Raw genomic sequence first — 25,000 nt, forward strand, 5'->3', positions numbered from 1 at the left:
GAAAGCAAGAACAGAAGAAAGACAGGAAGGAAGGCTTAAACACTGCGTACCAGAACAGAGCTAAATGTGATTTGTGGACAACAGTTCATGAAAAAGAAAGAAAAGAGAGAGTGAGGGGAGTGAGGGGAGAGAGGGTGTGGTGAAGGACTGCAGGGTTGACTGAGGAGTTTGTGTTGCCTTGCTGAGCGCATCTAACCGTAGTGAAAGGAAATCCACGATTGACGGCTGTGTACAAACATACTCATCTCAACACAACAAAAGCCATCTGCCTCAGAACTTAACGCGCAGTAAGATTACGAAGCACTGGTATGACTCAGAAGATAGCACCAGACATAAAGTCTTTGCCAAGACTAGACACATTTAAGCACAAAATGTTGTTACTTTTCTCATGATTAAATGTTGAGGATCACTGAGCAATCTGGAGGTGTTATTGATCTATGATTGAAAATGGCATTGATTTTTACACCTGACAGAGCCTGCAGTATCCCTGTCTCTGTTTAAGGGGCATGACATTTAATTAAGATTAATCCAAGGCTCTTTATGTTCCGCACAAATAGCTTCAAATAAATGATGCCCCAAACAGTAAGAGCTTTTTTGGCAGAATTAGTTTGTGATTGCAAGACATATTCATATCCAGACGTGTGCTTTCCAGTGTGTGTGTTGTCCCATGTCTTATTCCAGAGCTAGTGCTTCATGCCGGGCTGACTTAACCCATTAACCCATTGCCATGATTTACAGATCACTCAGTTTTGTTTGTGTGTGTGTGTTTATGTGACAGTTCATATTCAGTTGTAAACATATTTACATGCGTAGACAGAACCCCATTTGTATTTGGCATCTTAACCAGCCGGACTGCTGACAGAAACATATAGGCTGTCACGAAACGCAACCAGGCTTATAGGATATAGGAGAGGAGAGGAAAGGAAGGGAGAGGAGAGGAGGGGAAAGGAGAGGAGAGGAGGGGAGAGGAGAGGAGAGGAGAGGAGGGGAAAGGAGGGGAGAGGAGAGGAGAGGAGAGGAGGGGAGAGAAGAGGAGAGAAGAGGAGTAGGGGAGGGGAAAGGGGAGTAGGGGAGTGTCTCCTCTCTGGGCTGCCTGTTGTTCTTGCATCTCACATATGTGTGTGCAGGTGTGCATGGCATTGTGATTTCCTGCTCAGTGCCTCCTAAACAGACAGCCTTCTGGAGCACACAAGGAGGACTATCTCAACAGCTTTCACAGAAAGGATCTCTATGAAAGCTGAAAAGCACAATGGCCTCACTTGGAAATTAGAAGCAGCAAAACAAGCATGAATACTTTTTCTAAGGGTGTACAAGAAGCGGAGCACAAAAAAAGCACATTTTCTCTTGAAATCAGACAGAAAATCTCCCCCTCCCTCCCCACCCCCCTGAAAACCTGAAAAGCAGCAAACGAGGAGTGATGTTTAGGAAGTCTGTGGGCAGAGAGAACCAGGAACCAACCAGACGAGGGAAGGGTTCCTTTGATATCCACAGCGCTCCTAGCATCGTGGGCCGCACGCACCTTTGAAGCTTCCCCGGTGAGTGTGGCCGCTTGGCTGGGTGGATTAAACGTGGCAGGAGGAGTGTGAGGAGAGGAGTGGAGGAGAGGAGAGGAGTGGCGTAGCGTAGCGTGGGCGAGGAGAGAGCTCTTTAGTGATCAGCGGGGAACATCGCCCCTACTTAGCCTGTGAAACAGCGACACAGAAGCTGACAAGAGATGGGTGGAAAAGCACACTGATGTACAATACAGATTCAGAGAGACTTGTAGAGACTGTAAGTGCGGAGGGTGAGAAGAATCAAACAGGCTTCAGTAAAACAGACTTAGGTAAGAACAACAAGCTGGAGAGCAGATGATCACGAGAGACTGCTGGAAACAAAGTAAAGCACACTGAAATAAAAGCAAGTACAACACATACTGAATGAAAAAACAAGCAGAGGAATCCTCAAAAGGCTCTCATGGTACTGACACTTGTCACGTAAAGCCTTGCACACAGTATCATCAGTGTTGGAGGTACCTGCTGTTACAATGGTGAAACTGGCACACGTGGATGATTAACAGATTTTTTGGAACTTGTGTTGTTCAACATCAAATCCGTGGAAGGGTGTTGAGTCATCATGGACCTCATTCTGAATACCTGATACTATTCCTTGACCTTAAACTGAGTACCAGTACCATTCTTTGCCCTGCTTTTCACTCCTTTGCAAGAGTAACAGCCATTTTGTAATTAGCACAAGCTGAAGCTATTTCAAGCACATCCCTCAAAGCACAACATCCAGTGTGTATTTACTTCGCCATGGAAACAGAAACAGATGGATACATGTTGACCATGCACCCTTAGTTTGTTTCCTCCAAACAGCCTCATGGACCAATGGAACATTTCTGAATAGAACTGCTATGGAAGATTCTGAGAAGGTGGACTGTGAACCCCTTGGTCCTCCATTGAAACAAGAGCCTCTGAACATTAAAGATGGCTAACCTATAGCCCTCTTGAACAACTGAAAGTTGAATGTTTCACTGGATTTTTTTAACTGTTGACTGTTGACAACTGTTGACAGTTTTTTGACTGTTAAAACTTTGAGAATTTTTTTATCTGCATTTTGAACTGGGCTGCTTTGAATGCCTCATCGCCCCCCTGTGTGTCCAGTTCTGTCTGAGTCAAGGGTGGACACAGAGACAGGAGCTTTGGCCGTCTGGATTCATTTGGACTGGAAGAGACTGAACTGTCGTCGCCATGGGGTGCAACATGTGCGTGATGCAGAAACCCGAAGAGCAATATCGGGTCATGTTCCAGGTAAGAGACTGCCCTCTCTTCTCCAATCTCTCTGTCTCTCTCCCTCCAAACACACACACACACACACACACACCTGTCTAGCTGTGAGTGTTCTTGCTTCTCTCTCCGCTGTCACGCCTGTGTCTATTCCCTTCCTCCCTGTCTTCCTCTGCCTGACACAACAGGTCCTGACGGGGCAGCAGAGAAGTATTACTGCCAAGGAGTAGTGTATTATCGAGGTCGTTACTGTCTCTGACTGTTGACTTGTTGTCGTTCCTCGATTCGAGCTAGTGTCAGGCGAATAGGCAGCTCAGCTCTGCCTCGCCACTCAATTACAGTAAGAGGCCCTCTTCTCCAGCAGCTCTGGGGTATCAAGCTGTGAGCCTGTTTAAAGCCACCCACTATCCACCACCCACCGCCTACCACACACACACATACACACAATGCCAGACTGTCAGTGGCAATCATCCGCACTTACAGAAAAATGTTGGCACTTACAGAAAAAATGATATATTATTGCCACAACAGACTTTAGATGTTGAACTTAATAGTATTATTGCCACAATCAGCGAGTTTTTTTTTAGATAATCTCTTTGGATATCAGTTTGATCAATGATTCATTTTGCTGCTATTACCTTCTTTGGTGGCTGCCTGTACGTAATGCATGCTTGAGTCTGAGCTCCTTCTCAACATTCAAGAATGAACAGTTCAATTTCAATACTAGTCTACTAGAATACCTTGTACAGGTAGTCACATCCCTCACACATTAAACACATATGGTGGTGTCTCATAAGGATCCTGTTCATGTTTCACATCACTTGTAATGACATTTTGAGTCTCTTAAGAGGCACAAACACAGTCCATGGCTATATCCACACTGTTCCGTTTTTGTTTGAATCCAAAATGACTTTTGTGTCGTTTCTCTGCCTCTTGTCCTCATTACTCCGGCAATTTCGAGCTCTAGAAGCATAAAGATTTGAAAAACGCTTGGGCCCGTTTGGGGTTCCAGTTGATAACGCAAGCTTTGCATTTTTGTGTGGACAAGGGAATCTGAAAATATCTAAAAACTATGAAGTAGAAGTCCATGTTCCCTTCCTGATTGGACTTTATCAGACTGTTTTCTTCCCTGATTTGTTGAGCTTGTATCACGTAATGGCCATGTGCCCCTTTCCAGAAGAAAACAATAAGAAATCACCGGTCACTCTTTACAACACTTGGACTTCCACTACTAGCTTGCTAGTGGTAAATACAACATGGAGAATGAAATACAAGCTTTGCTGTTGTGGTCAAAAATCCCAGGCACTCAGGTGTGATAAAACACTGCAGGTTTATTCACACCGGGAGCAAGTTACCAGCAACAGCACGTTCCAGTAACAAACCCAAAGTTCTCTAGGGCAAGGCTCCATCTAATACATGCTAATTACATCTTAGCAATACAAATCACATGGGTCCTTCTTGAACATAAAATGGTCTTTTTCAAAACTCCTCATACATGCAGAAATACAATTCATGGATACTTCTTGGACATAGTTATGTGATCCTCACACCAAGTCATGTGGCTAGTCCACGGAAGTAAGACAATAGGTCAATACGATACATATACACCCTTCAGCATTTCCTTGTCAAGGTATGCTCCCTCACTTCTAATGTCCCTAAACTGACAAAAGGGGTTGCATGACATTTATTAGAAAGTCGTGACATGGAAATAGGCCTGCACGATAAATCGTTATAAAATCGAGATCTCGATTCACCTCTGTGCGCAATTTAATTTTGATATGACTTCGATTCTCATTTATTTACGGGCCGACTGCATCACAAACGCTACTACTTTTTTTCTGTGAGTTTTAAAGCGCTCCCAAGCGCTGCAGTGCTCTCCCTTCTCTCACAAAGTTCAGGGCTTCACCCTCTGCCAATGACAAAGCGCGCCTTTTAGTCACATGTTTCACTAGTGGAGCGAGTAGGCCTATGGTAGTTTGAAAGCCTTGGAGGCTGCAGCGTCGTCAAACTAGTGCGACAGGAAATAAACAAAATTGATGTTGATTAAAACCCAGGTAGCCTACTAGCAGTGATGGGGGTAACGAATTATAAAGTTATGCGCTACTGTAATTTAGTTAGCCTACTTTATTGGGTAACGATACGAAATAAGGTAACGCATTATAATTCAAATTTCAGTAATTATTACAGTTAGGCTGAATAACTTGTTCATTCAGCACACAGTTTAAAATGTAGATTAGCCTAGATGCATTCTTTCATTGTAGAGATCACGCGTTCTCTCCCTGCACTGCTCTCCCTCAAACCGCTTCACCCCGCACTTGTGCAAGGACTTTTCATGCAGACTACAACTGTCGCGGTGTAGCCTAGACAATTTGGTTCCAAATTTTATAGCCTACTTATCACAACGTTGTCAATCGCAAACGCTAATTTATTTAAACGTCTCTCTAACCAACTATGTGACTTAATTGGCAAAGGACGTAGAGAAAGCACCAGTTTGATAAATGAACCAGTAGTGGCCTAGAGTAGATTACTGCAAAAAACATTGGGTACTAGTGACGAGAATCAGCCAACCTCTCAAACCGAACTGAATGGCCAGGTGAATGTTAATTCTCTAAAAGGCAAGCAGTTCAAGAGTGTGTAAGAAATCATTCTGTTTTTGATACTGTACTTAAATTGACAATTGACAAGCTCCATTTCTCTAGACTGAAGCTTTAGCTGCAGTATGTTGATTAACATGTTTTAGTTATGTAAAGACATGTTCAAGGAGTTCAGATAGAGCCTGGATTAGGACCATATTTAGTTCAATGTGTTATATGTAGTATTTTTGGTAGCCTACTGTACTTAAATGGTCAGCATTTTCTTTATTCATTGAAGCCTCTATGTTTACAGGCTTGTGGTTATGATGCACAATGTGCTATATAGGTGCCAAAATCTATGTTTGGTACTGCCAAATTGTTTTGTTTTGTCATGGTTCATGTGTGCAATAAATATTACACTTTGAGGGGGGAAAAATCGTGGCAGAGAATCGTGATATCAATTCTAGGCTAAAAAATCGTGATTCATATTTTTCCCCGAATTGTGCAGGCCTACATGGAAAGAGCAAATGACAGACAAAGCATAGTTGATGCATAGAATCGAATATACAGAAAAGCATACACATAATATATGAAAATGTAATGTTAAACAGCGAGAGCCAACCTGTCCCGTGGCATCAAGGAAGCAAAAAAGGAATACACTCACAAGATAACCACCCACTTCAAAGACAGCAGGAACGCACAAAGCCTATGGCAGGGCATTCCAGGCCCTCACGGACTACAAGCCCAGCCACAGAGCTGTGAGAGCAACATCCCTCTGCTCAACAACCTGAACCGCTTCTTTGCTCGCTTTGAAGCACAAAACAGCACCTGCCCACAGAAGACCCATCCCCCTCTACATGAGCAGCCCCTGTGCCTCTCTGCCGACAGCGTGAAGAGGACACTTGCTGCTATCAACACCAGTAAGGCAACAGGTCCAGACAACATCCCAGGTGCGTGCGGCTGAAGGACTGCGCCCAGGGGAGCTTAAGGATGTCTTCACAGACATCTTTAACACTTCCCTGAAGCAAGCCATCGTCCCATCATGTTTCAAAGCTGCCACCATCATACCTGTGCCGAAGAAAACTGCTCCATCCTGCTTCAATGACTACCGCCCTGTGGCACTGACACCCATCATCATGAAGTGCTTTGGCGGCTTGTCATGTCACATATCAAAGCCATTCTCCCCCCACCCTGGACCCCTTCCAGTTTGCATACCGAGCCAAGCGGTCTACAGAGGATGCAATCTGCTCTGCCCTCCACCCAGCCCTCACCCACCTGGAAAAAAAGAGACTCATATGTGAGATTGCTGTTTATAGACTTCAGTTCTGCATTCAACACCATAATACCACAACAACTCATCTGCAAACTTGACAAACTGGGACTCAGTACCTACCTCTGCAACTGGCTACTGGACTTCCTCTGTCAGAGGCCCCAAGTAGTGCGTGTTGGCAACAATACCTCAAGCAGCATCACACTGAGCACAGGGGCCCCCAGGCTGCGTGCTCAGTCCGCTGCTCTTCACCCTGCTGGCGATGACTGCACTGCAACCTACAGCAACAGTCACATAGTGAAATTTGCTGGCGACACAACTCTGGTGGGTCTCATCACCAAGGGCGACGAGACTCAATACAGGTTGGAGGTCGACCATCTGACCACGTGGTGCAGGGACAACAACCTCCTGCTGAGCGTCAGCAAGACCAAAGAGATTGTTGTTGACTTCCGGAGAGGTCACACCCAACACCTGCCACTGACCATTGGCGGTGCTGTGGTGGAGAGGCGAGCAGCACCAAATTCCTGGGGGTGCACATCAGTGAAGACCTCTCCTGGACCACCAACACTGCATCACTGGCAAAGAGGCTCAGCGCCTGCCTGTACTTCCTCGCGGAAACTCAGGCGAGCAAGTGCTCCACCAGCCATCATGACCACATTCTACCGAGGCACCATTGAGAGCATCCTCTCCAGCTGTATCGCTGTGTGGGGAAGGAAGCTGCACTGAATACAACAGGAAAGCCCTGCGAGCGCATAGTGAACACAGCTGGAAGGATCATTGGTGCTTCACTCCCCTCCCTGAAGGACATTTACACCACCCACCTCACCCACAAAGGCGACCAAAATTGTGAGTGATGCAAGTCACCCGCTCACAATCTGTTTGATCTACTGCCCTCTGGGAAGGAGGTACAGAAGCCTGCGCTCCGCTTTACCAGACTCACCAACAGCTTCATACACCAAGCTGTAAGGATGCTGAACTCTCTCCTCCTCTCCCCCCCTCCACCCTCAGCTACATAACATCCTGGACATTGGACCCACAATGGCCGCCTGCACTCCCACTTGCACACTTGAACACTTGCACACTTGTACACTTTACAACTTGGTGTTGTTGTCCTGAAAACACAACAATTCTGCTGCTCTTACATAACTTGGACCACTATGCCACTTTTTTTTATTACTTAGGTCAAACAGAACTACCCAAGCCTTTTATTGGCCTGACTTTGCACTAGTATTTTATTGACTGTCTATGCACAATTTCAACCAAATTTTGCTGCTCTTATTTTTCATTATTATATGTGCCCTCTTATTTACTTATTTACTTACTTTTTGTTTACTTGAATGTTATGTTTGTCTGTGGACTTAAATTGGTAAAATATGTCTTGTCTTCACCGTGGGATAGTGAGAAACGTAATTTCGATCTCTTTGTATGTCTGGAACATGTGAAGAAATTGACAATAAAGCTGACTTTGACTTTGACTTTGACTTTGACTTAATCATCTCTGTGTAATATATGTAGATTAGTATTCACTTCTAATGCATATTAGTAATCACTTCTATTGCATAAGATTTTGTTAGTGATTGAAAATGTCTACCACACAGTCTTTGGTAGAATCTGCAGTTACATTCTGCATTTTGAAATTGTGTAAATTGCTTTTAGATCTCATTAACAAGTGACCCTTTGTCCTCCTAATAAATAAGTTTTATTTCAGTGTAAGTTTATTTTCCTTTTTCAAATTTATGTTAAGTTCTAATTGTATACATTATTTGATTGTTATATTATTATGCCTTATTTGCATTTTCATTTATGTTGATATTGAACAGCACTTTGTAACTTTGTTTTGAAAAGTGCTATATAAATAAAGATTATTATTATTATTATTATTATAATTATGCAGGGTTTAGTTTTAATGGTGTGTATAAACTATTAACTTGTAATAACATGCTTATAATGCAAGGAAATAACCTATCACCTGATTTTTAAAAATCTTCATTCTCCAGTAAAGTTATTGAGCCTTGGATTTGCATCCTTGATCGATTCCTCGGCCAGACAAAGAGTGACTGTACAAGTATTAATCATAGTCATTGAACTAATTACCAAACTCATTGAACACCTCTGCGTTCTTCAGCCGTTAGCGTGTAGAATCATGAGAGTGTGACCAATGTAATTACCAAGATAATGGTGATGGACTACTGAAAAAGGCTGTCTGGTACCAAATTTGTTACAAATGTTTCACTCGATGCATGGGAAGAGCAAGTGAGCAGAAGGCAATGGATGTAGGCATATGCATTATTGATTGGGCAAGAATACTGGCAATCAGTCATTCTCATGTGTTTGTGCACATGTGTACCTTTTCAGGAGAAGTAATTTGTCACATCCGACCTAATTGGCTTGTTGATAAGTGCTTTCTGGTGGCTTTGCATTTTAATAGTCTGACTTCAGTCTCAACACGAAGCAAGAAGCATCCCTAAAGAGATGTTGAGACAACAGAGTAAAGGATGCTGACTTGTGTGTGTATGTGTTTCCTTTCAGATAGATGCTGTGATAAAATAGTAAAACACTGTATGCTGTAGTGCTCAGGCATGCGTTTCCTTTTGGGTTGCTGTGAGTTTTGGAGGACATAGAATAATCTAAAGTGGGAAGGGGGATGGTGTGTAGGAAAGAGTGATTGATTAAGAAAGAGGAAGGAGAACTGAAACGACAGCAGTTTTGTGTGTGTGTGTGTGTGTGTGTGTGTGTGTGTGTGTGTGTGTGTGTGTGTGTGTGAGTGGGTGAATGTGTGTGTTTGTGTGTGTGTGTGTGTGTGTGTGTGTGTGTGTGTGTGTGTGTATGTGCCGGTCACATATTTGCCTGCTAATACTCAGCAGCCCTATAATGTAGTCATTTACATGCATGATGAACTCTTCTGCATCCCCAGACCGACATGACTGCATGCGTAGATGTAGCCTAGGTTTCTAACAGTGAGAGTTTGCATGCATGACAATAACCACTTCTGGTCCAGCCAGACTATGTGCGTATGTAAATGTGTGGGTCTGAGCATAACTCAAAGTCAGGGGAGCAAACAGAAGAGGTGTGTAAAAAATATAGAGGGTGTGGAATGCAGAGACTAAAGAGATACAGTATGAAGATATGAAGGGATGGAGGGAGAAACAAAAGAGATGGAGGAGAAGATGAGAACAAGAGAGAACAAAAGAGAACAAGATGAGGAACTCAGGGGGAGTGACAGAGGATGAGATATTGAAAGAATGAGAGAGAGGGGAAGAGATAGAAAAAAGGAAAGGGGGAACAGTAGAGAGGAAGTAAGAAAATAAAACAGGAAGAGAGAGAGGGACAGCAGGAGAGGAGTGTGAAAAAAAGAAAGAGGAAGAGAGAGGGAGGTGTAAAAGGTGGGGGTAGCGGAGAGACGTGGCGCGGAGAGGGTGGGAGACAGCAGTTTTTCTGCGGGTTGGCCTCCGATGACAGCCATAATTGATTTCTGCGCTTCACAGAGCAGGGATGAATAGGGTGGGGGCTTGAATGACTTGTATGAGCTTGGAGCAGGCTGTCTTGGCCCGTGCCCGACTGTAAATTTGCTTGAGCCCAGCCTCAGTGGAGCAGGGACAGGAGGGGATGTGTGGGGATTCTGCCTCTGGAACAATGACCAGGAGAGCTGGTGCTGATGCTGCCTGTCTCAGCTCTCTGGCTCCCCGACACGACACCCAGTTAAAAAGAACTAAACGAAACCAATGAAACGGTTTACCCTGCTGCTGCTGGATACAATTGTGACTGCAGGTCACAATTGTATCCAGCAGCAGCAGTCCACCTGCAGAAGTCCACCTGCAGGTGGACTTCTGCAGGTGGACTTCACAGTCTGAGCAAGACGCTTGGGAACCCTGGGTTGCTTTATTGCCTAGAGATGCTCTAGTTTCACTGATGCTTTTTTTTTTAACAGCAGCAGGGAAATCTATGTCTGATTTTAAAAATACCTTAACTTCCCTGCTTGTTGTCATGTGGAAGCTCACAACTTATTAACAAAGTATTAAAAAGGATAACAGACCCCTGCTATCTGTTATCCTTGGTTGTTATTTTCTCCATGCTCCCTTGGGAAGTACCATGCTCCCTTTGGGAAGTGTTCACCATAAACTGAGATTTTTCTTGAACATAAAAAGTAAGACAGTTAGAGTTTGTAAAATGCCACCATAAACGGAGAGAAAAACCTTCAGAGTCGCTGAAAGAAAATTAGTTCAAACATCAGACAGAACATAACAAGGATGTGTCACAACATAAAACTGTGTCAGTGCAGTTTCCCTCAAAAACTGTTTGTGACAGAAAGATAGAATGAGAGAGACAGTGAGAAAGAGAGAGAGAGAGAGCAAGATAATAAAACAGAGAAAGAGAGGGAGAAAGAGAGAGTGAGAGAATAAAACAAGAGAGATGGAAAAAGAGAAATAAGGAGAGAGGGAGGATTAGAAAACAGTAGTGGGAGAGCGAGATGAATGAAATGAAACAGACAAGAAGTGAGGAGGAGTAGACAGAGAGGAAGTGAGTAACTCTGAGGGACTCGGAGGGGGCTCTGCTGTGTCGCTCTGATTGTGTCTGCTGTAGCCCCTCATTAGGCTCGCCACACTTCCCCAACTCCAGCTTTCGCCATTTCCAAATCATATGCATCAAAACAAGCCTTTCAATTACAGCCTTTACGCGCATTGTCAAAATGATGCGCAAGTCATTTGGTTGGTCTAGCAAGCAGTTTTATTCATCCCGGTGTTATTTAGGAAACACTAAGCATTTAGTCTTCCAGAAACTCCATTTTCTCTTGGGCTGTGGGTAAACTTTTGTCATGCGCAAACAATTATACATCCCATCTTTGTTTTTAAGCTGTCTCATAGATCAGTAAGTGACACAAACTCTGCTTGTATGCTGAGACTTCGAGGTTTGTGATTGTTTGAGCAAGGCATTTAACCCCGAGTTGCTCTGGGGAGACTGGCCGTTGTGATATAATTGACCTATGTAAGTCGCTTCAGATAAAAGCATCTGCTAAATGAATAAAAATAAACCATTAAAAGCTCACCATGTACCGCTGGTGAACTGTCCAATGCTCATTACATACACAGCATTAGAGCTGTATTCTTACTCGTACATTTACAGTGACAAATAAAATGATGCACAGTGTTACAGTTATCTGTTGTAAATGTAGCCATCCCAAAATGATCTTGTTGCTATGTTTTGGGGATTCCATTTTCTCTTCCTCTGCACCTAAAATTCTCCTCCAGCATAATACACATCTCAGGGGATACAATCGCCATGGAAACAGTAGTCTTTAGTACACACACACACACACACACACACACACACACAGGCACACTGAAATTCACACCCATGTTGCACACACATGTACAGATGTTCTCACATGTAGCAGACATCTATCTGTCGACATGCTGTCCAACCACTTCTGGGCCCAGAAATGAACCGGGTACCACAAGCCCTTATGCTCTCTATCTCTCGCTGTCTCTTTCTCTCTCTGTTTCTGTCTCTGTGTCTCTCTCTCTCTCTCTCTCCAGCTCACACCACAGGTTTTCTTTGCCACTGAGGATTCCCCTGACACCCTCTCCCACACCCCTCCCCTCTCCATTAATAATATCATGCCTACTCACTTAGTGCTCCATCAAATCAACACTCTACACTCCAGTCCAAAGACACACACACACACACGCTTGCACAAATACACACACATACATAGACACACATACCCTCCTTCGCACCCAACCCCTTCACCCCTCCCAACTGTGCATTACTGTGGATGGGCTTGATATCCCACTGAGATTAGCTCTTAATGGGGCCACAAGGCTTCCCAGGGGACACTGCAGCAGAGAGACAGAGAGAGCGAGAGCGTGCTGGTCGCTAATTTAGGAATTTATCTTGGGAAAGGTGCAAGAGTTTACTCTGTGATGGTTCGATTTGTCTAGCTCTATGTGTTTGTAAACGGCTCTCTCCAGAGACCATGGATGTGTGTGTTTGCTGTACATGTTTGTGTGTGTGTGTGTGTGTGTGTGTGTGTGTGTGTGTGTGTGTGTGTGTGTGTCTGCCCCTATTATATGGAGTGTATGTTTTTGAGTTTGTGAGCATGTCCGAGTTTATTGCTTGCGGTAGGCATGTTGCTTTGTGATGATTTGACAGGGTCAGACATCAGAGTTAGGGATTGAGAAGGGGGCTTCTAGAGAAACACTGGTGGCAGTTTGAAGCAATAGTGTACCTGCCTACCTCCAACCATCTAGGCAAGTGTCCACACTTGCATGTCTTCTTTTGTTTTGCCACTTTATTCTCCCAGTTCTGTTGAAGTTAACTTTAGACAAAGCAATACTAATTTCTCTTACATCAGAAACATATTCACTTCACTTGCCTCAGCTCTCTACTAGGCTGCTGTGCTGTCTGATGACATTATCGTATCCTAACCGTTTACCTTTTGGACATAATATAAATCAGAATAATGTTACAAATATTTATAAAATAAAATTATGATGAAATTGCAATATATTTCCCTTAAAGGACTAAACCTAGGCCTGTTCAATAAAATGTGAAATTCTGAAATAATACTCGTACTCCACAACACAAGAGTCTGTGGGAGACAGAGACAGAAGAATGAGCTAAAAGGTGAAATCAGTTGTGTGTGTGTGTGTGTGTGTAATTATATGCATATTTGTGCGCTGGTGTGACATTTTCTGTGTGGGTGTGTGAGAGGAGGAGGGTGTGGAGGGGAGGGTGGTATATGTATCAGAGAGACAGAAAGAGAGAAATAATAATTGTGTGTGTGTGTGTGTGTGTGTGTGTGTGTGTGTGTGTGTGTGTGTGTGTCTTCCTGTCTGTCTATGGCTGGAGAGAGAAAGCAAAAAGCGTGGGGGGAGGGAGGGAGACAACTATCACTGATGGATCTCCAGATAGAGCTCCCAGACATAAAACAAATATGGAAATGCCGGTTAAATGAATAATGTCAGATCTGAGAAATTATGTAATGTTAAAAGCTCGTCTCATTCATCCTTGTCTGCTTCCCTGTACATACATTACGATAAAGCAACAGAGGGCTTCTGCTTTGTTGTTGATGAGATTGTAAAACCGTCCCACTGCTGTACTCTCAGCCATGTGGATATTTCCCTGGAATATCAAACAGCCGGCGGCAGGGAATCGGGATAAGCTAACGGTCTGAGCTGATTGATTTTTTAAGAGCCAACGATTACCCCCTTTAGAACACGGGAGATAGGAGATGGGAATGATTCATGACGCACAGGTCACCGACGAGTTAATACCAGACTCTGTCTATCTATATGACAGGAAGGCAAAATATTCTCAATTATCACTACAGATGGAGGCTACTGCACTCCACATTAAATGGGGTGCATTTCACAAATGGAGAAGTGCCTTTTTTCCCCTGCAAAATGAATTAAGTATTGTTTCATTTTGTGGTAGAAAATGAAACAAGTCACAGAGGGCCAGATGTACTAACGCTTTTTAAGCCCACTTCCAGGCGTGATTTGTTTTTCGTAATGCGTGTAAAATCATTGCAGGTATGTACAAACACGCCAAAATGATAAAAAGCGCCAAACTGCCTGTCGCTGGAGCTGAAAGTGGCAGATTGCGTTTGTCATGTCATGCATATGCATTCATGGAAGGATCCAGGGGAAAGTGGGAGTTTAGCCGAAAAAAGATGGGAGGGAAGAGTAAAGAGCCTAATTATGTATTCCGCGGTATGTACAAAGACTGCTCCTGAAAGTGCACGTCTATTCTGCGCCTAAATACTTCCACCTTGTAAAAGCAGGTGTTAATCCAAATTGCAATTCAATGCATCAATAAGAGAACATTTCAAAGACAACAGAATCGCTATTTAGAGCACCAGTTTTTGTGGTGAAAGTATTTGTACTACCAACAGCAACCTCAACTTTCGTTGGCCTTTCGAATGTCTTACTTTCACTTTCACATCATTCACTTAAACTTTCCTACTTGCTAGATTTGCCCAATCTTCCATAGCCTACGTGCACAAGTAGTTTGAGTAGAACTAGCCCACTGATCTTCATTATCTCCCTGCTTGTTTACATCTTATCATGTATGGTATTATTTCATGATTGCTAAACGTTTGATTCTTTTTAATGTTGTCATCAGTTAACTTCATTCAACTGCGCTTGTATGTAGGCTGCCATTCAGTTGTGGACGTTCAGAATTGGCGTTTATGGGCGGAGAAAGGCAGAGAAAGGCACAGTTTACACTAAGGATTGAACGATTGATAAATGCGATGGAAACTTGGGTCTGACAGCATTCGGAATCTGCGGTGTGTCCATGACGCTGATAACGCTACGTTCGCAAATGTAGCGTACATCTGGCCATGAGAGCATTGCTCGGATGAGTAATGCACAAAGCAGATACCCTCACCTACCTTCATGCTCTTTGTTAATGTAGCCTACAGTATATTCCCCATTCCCTGTTGAAAAGAAGGACAGAGAATTGCCTCCCAGGTGTATGCTTTTACATAAAAAGCGACAGTTTTGGGAGCCAGGAGGACAAATGTCCCTCTCATGATTTTCAAAGCAACAATGGCGGGAGAATCGAATACACTTTTGTTGGCTGCTCTGCACATTTGTGTTACCCTAAAAAAAGCAAAGTTGCTATGCATCATATGGGACTATATGTTGATGCTTACAACATCTTCGGCTGGATCAGCTGTTTCTTCTGTTTTTACTATAAATCTCCCAGTGGTGGTTCCACACATGTAGCATCATCAAAGTGCCCCATCCAGGTTCCCCTGTTCCGTCTTGAACCATTTACACTGGTAGGGTTCCGCCTCTGCGACTACCCTTGATGGCGTAGCAATTGGGGGGCAATTCTGACTAGGCATTCTGTCTCATTCCGAGTAAATCGGACAGGTGAGATGTAACAAAGACAAAGAAATAATAACGGAAACAAACGTCAGTGTAAAAAGGACTGATGAATACAATGTTACAGTTTTTTTCAGTGGCTTTGGTGCACTTCTCAAATCATCATTAGTGCTCTTGCACAAACAGCAAGTCCACTTCTCAAAACAATTTGTGCAAATGTTAATGATGATTGGTGAAATGCCCCAAAGCAATGAGCATATCTGAAATGTAATGATCTATGTAACTCAAACCTTGGAATACTCTCCACAAGGATAAAATGTAATAGGATGTTTACTTTGTCATTAGCGACAGTGGATGTTGTTTTTGTTGGTTTTAATTTGATGTAGTGTGTATTTAGCTTCTTCTTTATGCTGGCATAACTGGATCAACAGAATGGGATGGTGATTGCAGGTTAAGTGGGCAGGTAGGTTGGCTGGCGATCCGTTGAGTCAACATGGTTTAAGTGGAGTCGACAGGATCAACAGAGATGGTTGGAGTAAAATGCTAATAAGAGTATCAGCCACACATGCAACAACAACATACACACACACACACACAAACACCCAGGCACACAGGCACCGATCCATATCAAGATAGTAAGGGAGAGAGTGAGAAACTTGCCTAAACATACACACACACACACACACACACACACACACACACACACACATACACACACACACACAGTCCCCAGGTAAAAGGGGCGAGTATGGGGTTTCGACCAGGGTTGATGAGCTTAAATCAGATTCATTACCATGCATCTCACGCTCTCCCCCTGTAATGTGTAGCCCCACTCTGTGCAGTGGGGGTTGGTTGATCTTTGACCACAATTATATAGAGGGGACACTCATATGGAGCAAATGAAGAGATAGTAAGGAAATGATCAGGCATTTCAATTGCCTGAAAAGTAGGTCTTCCATGTGCTCATACAGTACATGAGCAGTCCAGAAAAGTGCAACTAAGCATCAGATGATAAAGTCAAGTCAAGTCAGTTTTATTTAGTATAGCGCATTTAACATGCACAAAGTGCAACCCAAAGCGCTCCACATACAAGACATTGACACAAAACAAAAGACAATAAGACAAAAAATGCCAGATGGAGCGGCGTAGTCGCCAGCGTTGACAACATATGACAAAAACATTTGAAAAATAACAAACACAAAGATGCGGATGGAGCGGGCGTAGTCGCCAGCCGCCCTCCGTGACACTAAGACATACAAGACAGACAACACAGCAAATTGAAAATAAATAAAATAATAATAATCATGTTAAAATTAGTCCAATTTCCAACTGGCTGAAAAAGTCCAAGGTCAATGATGACCCGCGTAAAGCAATCACATATTACACTCTTGCTTATTTGTCTGTTTCTGTTCACGTTCATGTCTGCTGCATGGTGTCCTATTCAGAGAGAGGGGAGAGGGAGAGTCAAACAGGACACGTGAGTGATACAGAGAAAGACTGATAGAAAAATGAGAGACAGACAGACAGACAGACAGAAAAGGAGATGTGAGAAATAGATAGAGCGAGATACTAAGAAGGAATGAGAGAGACAGTTTTAGAGAGAAACATACAAGGAGATATATATATATATATAGAGAGAGAGAGACAGAGAGGGTGAGAGAGAGAGTGAGAGAGAGAAAGACAGAGAGATTGAAAGAGATAAAGAGAGTGAGAGAGAGATATAGAGAAAGAGAGGAAAGCAGAGAGACAGAGAGAGATTTAGGGAAAGAGAGAGAAGAGAGAGCCAGAGAGATTTAGGGAAAGATAGAGAGAGAGTGAGTGAGGGAGAGCCAGAGACACACACAGAGAGCGCTGAGGGGAGGCTGAGAGAGCTTTATTTTAATGCAAGTCACACACGCGGTGCCTTGACTCTGTCGGCTCTTAAATATATAGCACTGCTGCTGCAGGCGTGCTGTGGCGTGGAGCTCTGCTCTGCTGCTGCTGTGCTGAGCTGCCTGGAGAGGGTGGGTTGCTACGCGGACCCCATAATGGGCCATGGAGCTGGCAGTGCAGAGCGCAGCATGGCGGGGCGGGGCGGTGTGGTGTGGTGTGGAGGAGAGTGGGGCGAGTGCTTGCCACTTGTGGGGAAGGCTGTTGTCACGCTATCTTTAAGAGGCAGATTACAGACTGAGGAGACCTGCAGGCTTGATTATACACATCCTGCTGTTGTTCCACCGTAGACTTCAACCCCTTCTCTCTCTCTCTCTCTCTAAATTCAATTCATTATTGACATTACTCAGTGAAGCAGTGTTGCCAAAACAAACATATTTTAACACAATATTACAGAAACAATATCAGTTTAGAAAAAAGGGAAGATGAACTACAACTTGCAATCAATTAAATAATATACAACAAGAATAACTATATCTACATGATATAAGTACAGTATATAATCAATTTATAACACGTTAACAGGTACTGGTACAGGTTTCTCTCTCTCTCTTTCTCCCTTGCCCTCCACCTCATTTCATTTTTCTTCTCTTCCTCTCCCTGACAAGTTTCCTGGACACTGCCCTCTCATTTTCCTCCTTTTTCAAAAACTCTCCAGTGGTTTTCTGTCTTGATCTCTGATCTCTCTCTCTCTCTCCTCCTCATTATCAGTCTCCCCATTTCTCCCATCTCTCCTCTTCTCCTCCTATCCCTCCCCTCTCTCACTAATATCCCTGTACTTGACTGCCTTCCAATTCTCTCTTTGTCATTAAGACACCTCCTTTCTCCCTCTCAACCTATCCCTCTCACTGTCTATTTCTCCAACTTTCTCCTGCTCAGTCTCTCTCTCTCTTTCTCTCACTCTCTTTTTCTCATTTTCTCCCTCATTTTCTCTGCCTCACTACATCCCCTTCTTATTCCCTCTCTTTCTCTGAGGGGCTCATGCTCACTGTCTGTCTCTCCATCTTTCTCCTCATTTGCACTCTCTCTCTATCCTTCTCCTCTTCTCTCCATCCCACTATCTCTTCCTCTCCTTTCCTCATCTGCTATGTATTTTTTGTATTTTCTTGTCCTTGCCTCTCGCTACCATCCTCTCTTTTCCTTCTCCTACTACTCCCCATCAGCCATCGCCTCTCTCTCTCTCTCTCTCTCTCTCTCTATCTGTATCTCCCCCTCTCTGTCTCTCTCTCCTCCTCCTCTTGCTTTCTCTGTCTCACCCTCTTTGAACTCTCTGCGCTGCTTTCATCTCTCCCCCTGCAAGCCCCCCCCCATTCCCCACCCACCCATGTGCCACCGCCCATCTCCCACCCCCTACTGGGACATTCCGAATATTCTCCTCACAACAGGCATATTCCAGCGAGGCCGAATCAATTTACCTCCCTTTTCATCCACATCTCTCTCTCTCTCTCTCTCTCTCTCTCTCTCACACACACACACACACACACACACACACACACACACACATGCACACACTCATGCATATACATGACACAGACACACACATAAATAATACACACCGACACCTCTTCACTCTACCATTTTCAAACTCTTCACACACACACATGCCTTCCATGTATGCACAGACGCCTTGACACATATACCCCCAAACACACACACACAGATACAGACACAGACACACACACACACACACACACACACACACACACACACACACACACACACACACACAGATACAGACACAGACAGACACTACCACACACACTCATCATCCCTTAGCCCCTGAATGAGTGTAATCTCTCCTGTTGTGGCTGATTATATCCTGCTCAGACGGGAGACAGGGTCAGAGGTCACTGCTGCATGACCTTGCCGATGGTGGAATGAGGCCCTCGTGGTGTTCTCGATTCCACGGCACACCCCCTAAATGAATAAGTGTCATTGTGGGCAATAGTCTGTTGACCTGGGATGGAGATGTCACTCTATTGAATTCATTACCATTCACAGATAATTAGAGCTGGTCCCTCTGTCTCCTCCCTCTCCCTCTCTCTGCAATCGCTCTCAACTCCACTTTTTTCTTCTCTTTCTCTCTCCCTCTCCCTCTCTCCTACCTGCTCTCCACCTCTAATCTCTCATTCATGTCTCTCCTCCTTGTGGTGTTTGTTTGCATAGCCCTGCTGTGTGCATGGTGCTAAATGACTTAATGGCTTAAAAAACAGGCAATGCCCCAGATACCCTCTTTTATCCTCCTTCCCCATCGTTCTGTTACCGTGGTGACAGCAGAGCGAGACAGGTAAATGGGGGTTTGCGTGTGTGTGTTTACAGTCAAGCTCCTCTCAATCTCCTAAACCATCAGGGGAGAGTGAAGTGCAGGAGGAGAGAGAAATGGAAAAAATAGAGTAAGAGAGAGATAGAAAAAATGGAGAGATAAAGAAAATCAGAGACGGAGAAAGAGATAGAGAAAAGAAAAGTGGTTTGGAGTCGTAAGGAAAGGCAAGGGTAACAGAGTGCTCTCCTGGAGTGTCCAGGGGCTGTTATTTTATGTGTTTAATCTCGTGGTCTACCCTGGGGTTTTCTTGCCCTACATGATTTAGTTGTTATTTCAGTGTGGGCAGAGGACAGAGATTAGATTGGTCAGATGTCCCCTGACCACCGATGTTCACAGTAAATTAAGCACTTGTCATTCAGGCCGAACAACACACAAGGGCACAGACGCAGATGACAAGGTCCTCTTTGGGAGAGGCACGGTGCTTGAGTGTACAGAAAAATGTCTACGTGGATGCTACTAAATTCTTTTTACTTTGTAAGACTAAAAGGTGGTTCCAGCATACAGAGGCAGCTGTATTCAATATTACTGAATTCAGTTCATTATTTTTCCCCTGGTAAGCACTGAGAACAGGTGTTATGAATGACAAAAACACTGCATTTCATCACTAGTATTCTTCCATTGAATAGCCATAGATAGCTAGACATAATTCTTTCCTCCTTTGTGATTTTCTTACAGAACATCTCTAAGACATTTTAAATACATTTTAATGCAGTTATGAAATTAATTTAGTTGCTGTTCAGTTTAATGTAATTCACAGAATGATCAAAAACACATGTTTTTTACTGTTACTAATGTAAAAGTAAAGCGACTGGTTTTTAGCAGATATTTTTTTTATCCAAAATGACACAGGCTTGGAATGGTAAGTTCGGTAATCAAACCTGGCCGACCTATTTTCAGGCGATAACACTACTTCTGCTTCACCATGTCACAGTAAGAGGGATTTGTTAGTGTATCTTAAGCCCTTTTTTAAATTGATTTATTTATGATAATTTTTTTTAAGCTTGAACCTGTCTGACAGCAGATGAAACCACTGATGGCTTTTAAGGTTGAAAGAAATAAGAACTGAACACAGAGCATATAAACGAATGATATGAAACGATCATAGAATTCTACCAGTGACTACAGGATTTTTGCAGAGCAGGGAATTCAGAGCACTGGTATGCTGAGTAGAGCATGTACACACCCATGAAGAGAGTGTCTGTCGCCTTCAGCGAGGGACTGAACCAAAGAAACTGCTGTGCCAGCACAGAGAGAGAGAGAGAGAGAGAGAGAGAGAGAGAGAGAGAGAGAGAGATGGATGGAGGGATAATCAGCTTAGAGGGAGAGAGGTGAGGAAGAGAGGAGGGCAAGAGAGCAAATGGGGCAGAGAGGGAAAGAAAAGAGGGAAAGAATGGGGCAAATGCATGAGGTGGGGAAGTTTCTGTGCTTGACTGCACTGAAGAACATCGATTTGAAATGCAATTATGGCATGGGGGAGGGGCGGATGCAGGGGGTGGAGGAAACAGGGGGGCGAGAGGGTAGTATGGAAGGCCAGTGTGTGTGTGTGTGTGGAAGTGTGTGCTGTGTGTGTGTGTGTGTGTGTGTGTGTGTGTGTGTGTGTGTGTGTGTGTGTGTGTGTGTGTGTGTGTGTGTGTGTGTGTGTGTGTGTGTGTGTGTGTGTGTGTGTGTGTGTGTGTGTGTGTGTGTGTGTGTGTGTGTGTGTGTGTGTGTGTTTGTATCAGTACAAGCAGGGGGTCGTGAAAGGACTTCTAGAAATTCCCCAGACACACCCAAGGTCAGCGTCTGGTGTGTGTACACATGGAGTGGCTGTCTGCTGTCTAAGCCCTTCACGGCTCAGAAAAAGCCTTGACAAATGTAAAAGGACACACACACACACACATTTCATCATCACTCTCTGTTTGTACCCAGCACAAATAACATCATAACAAAGCCTTTTAATAGAGACTGTCTCCATACAAAACACATCGTACACATGGGGTCTTGTCAGGTTGCTGTAGTATTAGACACAGTGGGGCTGTGGTTCTGTAATAGAAAAGTATATCTCCACAGTGCTGGCCTGCTTCACTGGGGATAATTGCATGAGTCATAATAATTCTAATAGGCTAATGGCATATAATTTGGATGACAGGAAGAACCGTTGCTGTGGCAACCATGGTCGCAGAATGAGTAATTTTTAACGAGGAATTGTTTATAGAGCTCATCTACTCCTTCCATCTGATTACGCATCTAACAAATTCAGGCCCTCTTAATAACTTAAATATTCAAGCAAATGTATCATCGAAATGCTCCGCTGATAAGAGTGCACTGGTAGATATGGATCCAAATCCAAATCCAAATGTGCAGTCTGAATTCACAGACTTTGTGTGTGTTAGTTTAAATGTGTCTGCATGCATGCACAAGTGGGTGTAGAAGCTTGGAAATGAGTTTATAACCCTGCCAATGTTTATGTGCTTCTGCCACTTTGTTTGGATGTGTTGGTTTGTTTTAGCTAAACAAGAGAGAGTGATGAACAGAAAGGACAGGAGAGGAAGAGAGAAGGGGAAAAGGTTAAAGAGAGATTTTGAGAAGAACTGAAGAGAGATTTTCTGAAAATCAGAGAGGACTTGCGCGTTTGAGAAAGTATCAGCCTGTTGCCATCCATGCTTCATCATGAAATAAATATGAGCATGAAACAAACAATGCTTCCCTGTGGCTTTTGATGTGCCTAGTTCACTGACTTACTTGGAAGAAAAGGGTTTTTTTTCCCCAGGATAATGATTTCTCTCTCCGTAACGGAGGATTTAGTCTCATTTACTCACAGCAGGAGGACCAGCGCTACGGAGGCTACTGACCGGGGTTCATCTCTTAACACACACAGACGCACACACACACACACACACACACACACGCACGCACGCACACATGCACGGGTACGCACACACACACAGACGCACACACACACACACACGCACACATGCACGGGTACATACACACACACACACGCACACACACACACACACACACACATGCACACATGCACACACACACACGCACGCACGCACGCACGGGTACGCACACACACACACGCACACACACACACACAAACATGCACACATGCACGGCTACACGCACACACACACGCACACACACACACACACACACACACACACACACACATGCACGGGTACACACACTCACACACGCACACACACACACACACACACATGCATGGGTACGCACACACGCGCGCGCGCACACATGTATACACACACATATCCCCTCAGGTTGACCTTGGCATGAAATCCCTGCTGGTTCAATCACATTTCTCAGGCATATTAACACACTCCAATCCAATGCCTCCCTCCAATGTGTGTGTGTGTGTATTCAACAGATGTGGGAAGAGGTGTGAATCCTGGTTTAAGAGGATGTAGATAGGGTTTGCACAATGTGAGTGAGAGTTCATGTGGACTGTGAGAGGAGTGAATCAGTGAAACAATGGTTGCACACTTACACACACACACACACACACACACACACACACACACACACACACACACACACACACACAGACACACCAGTAATCCCTTTGGCTTTAGGGAGCAGACTATAACCTATGTCTCTTTTTAAAACAAGATTGGACCAGTTCAATGTATAGAAGGCTTAGAATAGATGACAAGCAATATCAATGCCCCAGGCCAAATATCAACTGAGCTGCACTGGATTGAGGTCACAGATTGTGTGCTAGCCATCAATGCCCAATTACACACCTCAGGGGATCAATCTGAACACAACTCCCTTGGAGCTCACAGCTTGTCCTGTTGCATACACAACTGGCTCGATATTGTAAAAATTAAGAGCAGGGAAACAAAGAGCTGCAAAACAAAGTAGCGAGTTTATTATAACATTCCAAAACGCCGCTGCTCAAAATCATCTGTTCTCTCGTGACTCTCGTTAACCTATCCCAAATACACAATAAACAGTAGCAGTATGTACCTTGCACTATTACAGCACTAATCACATATTACAGATTGCCTAATCTAATAGGATACATCACTAGCCGTAATCTCTTCTGTTTGAGTCTTCACTAGCATGATACGATACCATGAGTTCTTTAATCAAAAACAGGTTTTTCTGAGGCCATCCACCCTTTTAGAAAGCACTTCTGCTAAACCCAATTAGGAAACGTGATGCTTTCTTCAGTCTTCCTCTGGTGATTACACACGTTGTTGACCACCACTTAAGACTCTTCAGGCTAGGCCTAACCCTGTTTTCTGCTTATGTGCTGATTAAACTAATGCCCTTTTAATTATCTAACCCCAGCCTCTCTCCTCTCTCCTGATTCACCTGTTTCTCATCAACACATCTTTTCTTCCCCTCTCTCTCTCTCTTTTATTCTTTACAGAGAGGGCACATTAATAACATTCTGCACTCTTTTGACGCGGATGGTCGACTGAAGGTCTCAATAAAAGTGTTTTTTCTCAATGCTGTGTGTAGACTTAGTTTGTGTGTGTGTGTGTTGTAGATTGACTCCATTGGTGTTTCATGCTCTGTAGTTCTCTTTGTGTCTCTGTCTGACCAGTAAATGTGAAATGTAAAAGTCATCCTCTGAATAAAATTGTTTGATAAATGTTCTGCCATCTTTGTTCAAAAATGCATGTCTGATGTCTGATGTCTGATGTTAGTTCACTCTAAAAAATCAGCGAATGTTCGTTCAAATTCATCAAAGAGAGGCCAACGTTCAAAAAAAAGTTGAATATTCTAACTTGTACATTTTAAATTTCTTGGTAGAACCATGCCCTCAGACCAATTGCATATGTTCGAAAACAAACAAAAAGTCAAAATATTGGCAAACGTTTCCTTTTTTATGAATTTAAACATATACCTGACTATTTGACTTAGCTGCTCCGTGCAGTCTAATTTGTATCCTTCATCCAATATTGAGTCTTTGTCCAAATGGTCCTGACCCTTTCTCTCCTATGTCTACTCTCAGTCTACTCGGCTCTACTAACCTCCTGCTCTGGACACTCATGAATTACTGTTATGTGGTTGTTATGTGGTGATACATTTTTTCCCTGTCCCTGTTATTTGTAACTGAAACACCTCTGAGATTCTAGTTGATCTCCGTGATTCGTACTGACTGTATGCTTCCCTGGCTTCTCTTTTGTGTCTGTCCTCTCTCGCCTGTCTGTCTGTCTGTGTGTCTGTCCTCTCTCGCCTGTCTGTCTGTCTGTGTGTCTGTCCTCTCTCGCCTGTCTGTCTGTCTGTGTGTCTGTCCTCTCTCGCCTGTCTGTCTGTCTGTGTGTCTGTCTGCCTTTTGTCTGACTTGC

General features: G+C 43.8%; 1 protein-coding gene across 1 annotated transcript in view; it reads left to right on the top strand.

The window, feature by feature from the left end:
- The first annotated feature begins 1,083 nt into the window (after positions 1 to 1,083).
- LOC125293861 (PDZ domain-containing protein 4) overlaps positions 1,084 to 25,000 on the top strand; it is a 34,929-nt gene continuing 11,012 nt past the window's right edge. The window contains 2 exon segments of the mRNA XM_048242046.1: positions 1,084 to 2,789; positions 24,076 to 24,129. Of these exon segments, the coding sequence (XP_048098003.1) occupies positions 2,730 to 2,789; positions 24,076 to 24,129 (114 nt within the window). The 5' untranslated portion in view covers positions 1,084 to 2,729.

The sequence above is a fragment of the Alosa alosa genome, chromosome 4 (genome assembly GCF_017589495.1).
Source record: "Alosa alosa isolate M-15738 ecotype Scorff River chromosome 4, AALO_Geno_1.1, whole genome shotgun sequence".
Classification (NCBI taxonomy): domain Eukaryota; kingdom Metazoa; phylum Chordata; class Actinopteri; order Clupeiformes; family Clupeidae; genus Alosa; species Alosa alosa.